At 43.4% G+C, this 5,516-nt stretch overlaps 1 protein-coding gene across 1 annotated transcript; it reads left to right on the forward strand.

Annotated features, from left to right (window-relative positions):
- The first annotated feature begins 2,112 nt into the window (after window positions 1-2,112).
- Window positions 2,113-4,914, forward strand: LOC119884876 (dual specificity protein phosphatase 5-like). Its single transcript, XM_038695161.1, has 3 exons — window positions 2,113-2,574; window positions 3,462-3,601; window positions 4,286-4,914. The coding sequence occupies exons 1-3, from the start codon at window positions 2,211-2,213 to the stop codon at window positions 4,574-4,576; spliced, it is 795 nt and encodes a 264-aa protein (XP_038551089.1). The 5' UTR covers window positions 2,113-2,210; the 3' UTR covers window positions 4,577-4,914.
- The last annotated feature ends 602 nt before the right edge of the window (window positions 4,915-5,516 follow it).

The following is a 5,516-nucleotide window of genomic DNA, read 5'->3' on the forward strand; positions in this document are numbered from 1 at the left end:
TTTTGTTTGTTTTTTGTCTGGTGTTCTATCCATCTCTGTCTGTCAGTGGAGCTGTCACTGCGTCTGTCTCACTGTCTGTCCGTTTGTCACATTTATTTTGTTCAGTGCCCCTCTCTTTCTCTCGCTGTGTTTGCTCCTGTTTTCATTCCCACGCATTCATGCAGCAGACACAACATGAGGTAACACATATTTGTTGGATTCATTTGACCAAAGAGGCTTTCAGTGCCTCTTGTTTACACTATGTATAGATACATTGGCTACACATGGCCCGGCCCTTGAACCTTGTACTTTGGTCACACTTTGGTGGGAAACACTACCCATAAAATTATTTCAAGATGTACAGTAGGCTATGTAATGGGTCAGAAGGTCAGATTAACAGTCAAATGATCAAACAGCCAGTAGCCCCAGATGACAGTGTAATGGCTGCTTGAATTTAACATTTAAGTTCTTGTTGTCATTTCAATTTATTGAAGCAATGGTTCAACATTTTGTGAAATGTATGTAATAACAACAATTCTGTATTTTTTTTCGTTGTTTGGACCAGCAGGCCTATCTGATAATGTCCAAGAAATAATGTGCCCACGTAAAATAGCAAATTGTTGTTTTCACACATATGAAACAAATGAGATATAAGGTGTGCATTAGTGAGCTTTACAGGTGCTGGCAGGACAACACTGTGCTCTTGCTCTTCTGGTCAGTATTCTTGTAAAACTCGAAATGGTCTCAGTTGGATTAAAGGCTACAGTTGCATATTTAAGTCCAAACACACAGAGACGCAAACAAACCAAACACAGTGTGGAGCTGCATGTTAGGATTGATTGTACATCATGTGAGTGCACGCAGTGTGACGTTTAAACCTGTTAATTCATTTGTGGGATTAGGCTTACATGCTGAGGATATAAGGCAGGTTCACTGGGCTATACATGGGACCAAGCGGAAGTTAGAGTTTGCCTTTGTCAGCTATTGCTGTCCAGCTGAGCTCTCCTTGAAATTCCCCACATTACTGAAAATAGAAGATTATTAACAAACAAATAAATAATAACCTTTGGAGATTTACAATATAGTGGGTGTGGTACTCACTAATAACTTTATAGTTTGATAAGATATGAAAAAGCATTTTTATGTGTTATTTATTTCCTGTATCACTTAGTTTGTTTGTTTTTGAGTGTTTGTGTGTGGTACACAACAATGAGTTTATGTTTACAGTATGTGACCATAGCCACCTTTTTTATTAGTTCATTAGTAGATTGGTTGACTGACATAAAATGAATTAATTAACTCATTAATTGATTAATTTTTTAGGGGGGGGGTTAAGCAAAAACGACATTTCCTGGCTTCCAACTTCTTAATTGGGAGGATGTGCAGTTGTGTATCACTGAAAACTGGTCACCTTTGAGTTTTGGAGAAAACAAGACATTTGAAGATGTCACCATGGGGCCTGGAAATTTGTGATGGCCATTTTTCACTATCTTCTGGAATTTTGTCGACCAAACGAATTACTGTAATTGATAAAATAACCAGCAGATGAATTTATTAACAAAAACAGGCTGCAGCTCTATGTTACCCATGCAATGCCACGTTTTGTATATTGGTGTGTGTTTGTTTTGTGTTCTTCATCATTCATCTAACAGCTATCTCTACTTAGGCTACTCTGTTTTTTCCCAATAGAGATTCGTAATTCTGGCTGTGGTGTTTGCTAGCATCCTTCCAAAACTTTGCATCCTTTTTTTAGTTAGAGGGATTTACAGTAGGCCTATTGTTTGAATTTTGTTCAATAAGCTGTAGGCTATTCATTCTTCTTTCTTCTAAAAAAACACAACCTCTGGATTTATGTCCACCAAATATTAGCTGAACTACAAATGGACTGTGAAAATGAAAGGACAGATGTGGGTGCTGGTAGAGGACACACACTGAGTAATCTCAAGCTCACTGCAGTAGCACGGTTTTTATTTACCAGAGCCGGGGGCGGAGCCACATTCTCGTCATCGATGTGGGCATGGTCTTGCTGTGACCACATCTCACCGGTATCCATATATGGTTCGTGACGTCACGCGCCGGAGGTTCCATTCACATAAAACTGATCGGCCGGAATCCCCTTGGAGGACATGTAGGCACAGACGCGCACGGGACTCCTCGCTCGCCCATATCCGCCATTTAGAAGTAATCCAATTGAATTCTTTAGGCAATAATAACAACTCCAAAGCGTCAAAATGAAAGTCACCAGCATAGACGGCCGGCGTCTGAGGAAAATCATCAGGAAGGAGAGTGGCAGCTGCCTTATTGTGGATTGCCGACCTTACTTCTCATTCACGAACTCCAATATCAAAGGTTCTGTCAATGTCAATCTCAACTCAGTGGTGGTCCGGAGGTCCCGAGGAGGGCCGGTGCCCCTGCAGTTTGTCATCCCGGATGAGAGAGCCCTGTTTCGGCTTCGGGAGGGGAGCGTATCGGCAATCGTAGCTCTGGATGACCGGACGTCCCACTGGCAAAAACTGAAAAAGGACAGCGTAGCACAAATAGTAATAAACACTCTGTCACATCTAGCGAGCGGGGCAAACGTCTGTTTCCTGAAAGGTGAGTGCTTTGGGGAAATTAAACTGTTTTTATTGGAAAAGAGGAAAATGAAAATATAGCCTAGTCTATCAGTTTGCTGTTGTTAAATGACAAGCCACGCTTTTAAAACAAATTGTAAGAAAGCTATGTGTATGGGCGCCTTTAAATCAAACAGTCTTCTTCTTGGATTAATCTTCAATTAGTCTTCTTGGATTAATCTTCTTGTCTGTGTTTTCTGTCCCAGAAATTTAAAATGTAAGCTACATCTAGTAGAATATTAATAGACTTCTGTAGCCTATTAAACTACGGTGGGGTTTAAAGAATAGTCCGCTTTTCTGTCCTCGTCGCTCACTATTTTAAAGGACTGGACCAACAGTTTTTATAATTTATTTGACTTCCTAACAATAGCCTTCTATTTTTCTCATTATCCTTCTGGCCTGTGTTTCGAGTAGCCTACGCTTTTCTCTCACTTCTTGGAGAGATATGGCTAAACGTCCTGCGTGAGTCAACGGAGCGGATGAGTCAGTGCGGGAGAAACGCAGGCAAATTGTCGGTGCAATGAGTTTCATTGATAAAACAGAAACATTGAATCCACATCCAGCCGTTTATTTTAGCTAAATAAACTCACCGGGGCTGTGATAATGTCTTGAAACGCATCCATTTCCGTCTGTCACCTCTGCGTCCTCAGGATTTAGCCCTAAAAGGATTACGGCACCTTCAACTGCGGGCTCCCAGCCTAATTAATTACGCGCTAATAATCAGGTTATAACGGTTATAATCCTGTGTGAGACTGTTTCATAAACTGCCATTTCACAAGATATGTAGGCCTGTGAGTGTGTGTTTGTGGGGGTAGAGGGAGAATTATTCTAAGCTTATTTATGTGTTCGTGTTTTCCCCTTTTCTCTCAGGAGGATACGAGAACTTCCACTCTCAATACCCTGAACTTTGCACTGAGGTGAAAACCATCGACCAGAGCGGAACTGAAACCGAGAAGAGAGTCAACAGCCACAGCGAGAAGCTTTCTCACCACAAACCAGATTACGATCAGGTATGGAAACACCCTTTACAATACAATAGGCTATAGCCTGCTACATCCACTGCCAGTTTATATTTTTAACCTTATCCAAAAAAAGAAAACACACCCAAGCCCTGCTGACAACAGAGAAACGTGTATTTGGCATCAGCCCATCAAAAGATTTTCTTGCCATAGCCTACATGTGATATTCTCTGACCTTCACTGCTCCCCCACCATCTTTATAGGCCTATGCCTCATATTTGGCTCATAAAAAAGGAGAGACCACTCAGTGATGCCCAGTTGACATGGGGACACCTCATATAGAGAAAAACACTTTCATCTCTGACCTTTCCTCTGTCTCCTCCAATGCCCAGACAGAAAGCATGTTGCTGCTCCACATCTCAAAGACCACTCTGTTGTGTCTGTGGTTGACATACTGTGGGTTATTTCACTTAAGGGTTTACAGAATAGGGGAAATCCATCTTTCCAGCTGCATGCATTCATGTGAGCGTTTAGTCTGCAGATGAACGCAGTGTTCTGCTCTGCAGCTTATTGGGCTGCAGGTGCTTGGGTGTTGCGGCTTGGACCACGGGTGCATTTGCATCAAGATCTGGGGTCCAGTGTTTTGTCTTGTTAGGTGGCCGTGAAATTGTACTATGTTGTATATTCTAGTCCTTATCTACATGGACTCACGTCTCTCCCCCCCCCCCCACACAGGGTAAACCTGTAGAGATCCTGCCTTTCCTCTACCTCGGCAGTGCCTACCACGCCTCCAGACAGGACTATCTCAGCGAACTTCACATCACGGCCTTGCTCAATGTGTCGCGCAGGGACCTGCAGCCGGCCAAGGGCCACTACTACTACAAGTGGATCCCAGTAGAGGACAGCCACATGGCCGACATCAGCTCCCACTTCCAGGAGGCCATAGAGTTTATTGGTGAGTTGAAGGGAATGATCGTAATGCTCTGCTCTCCTTTTAGGGGGTGCAACTCTTCACCTATTTTCTGATTGGCAGGGGTCACACTCAGAGGTTTGTGTCTGGATTTGAATTGTAAAAAGTCACAGCCGTCTTTATGTTTTTCGTTATTTTAAGAAGATAGTTCAGTCACCCAAACTAGCTAGGAAGGGAAATAACCACCACCAAGATGGAGTCTTTCCCGGGAATAACATCAGCTTCTGTTTATTTGTAGTGCAACATCTCCACAAGGAGTCCCAAAACAACTCAAGCTGAGTTAGAGAGCCACCTATACATAGCCCAGGTGTGTTTATTTTTGTTTTGCTGCCTCTCACCTGCTACCGTGCACAAAAAGAGGGCTATAAGAAATCCAGCTGTAATCAGTTTAACTTGTTCGCCTGCCTTCAACCCCCCCTAACATATCCTGCCAGTCTCATCCCTCCAGCCCTGTATTCCTCCCACCCGTCTTAACTTGAATAAGACGCTCCCATGCCGTCATCGCCTCTCAGGCCTAATCTCAGTGGCTTACTCTGCAGGGTGTGGCCAGTCAGTGTGACAACTGGGTGAGCTGTCCGTGTTTAGTAATGACCGGGTGGAGGAGGCTGGGGGCTGACTGGCACACACACGCACACACGCACGCAACACACCACACACACACAAACTCAAACATGGTTGTTTATGATGGTTGGCTGAAGGATAAAAGCTAGCTGACTGACACACAGTGAGAACACACAGTTGCTTGTTGCTCCCAGGTGTGAACCATTGATGGGCAGTAATGTGTTACAGAGGAAAAAAGAGTGTGTGGGAGAGGATAGAGGTGGTGGATAACAGCAGCAACAGCAAAAGATGTAGGCCTACACAATGTTCTGGTGGCTATTTATAGCTATAAGGTAAAACCAAGGACAAACAACTTGGCTGACCGTATTGGGTGGCTGCTATATTGTCGGTATTGTGCATTGTTTGGGGATGCAGCCTACATTTAGGGTGTCTTTG

Source organism: Micropterus salmoides, unplaced genomic scaffold (genome assembly GCF_014851395.1).
Source record: "Micropterus salmoides isolate LMB-PRFRI ecotype aquatic unplaced genomic scaffold, ASM1485139v1 Ms_hic_scaffold_3743, whole genome shotgun sequence".
Lineage (NCBI taxonomy): Eukaryota > Metazoa > Chordata > Actinopteri > Centrarchiformes > Centrarchidae > Micropterus > Micropterus salmoides.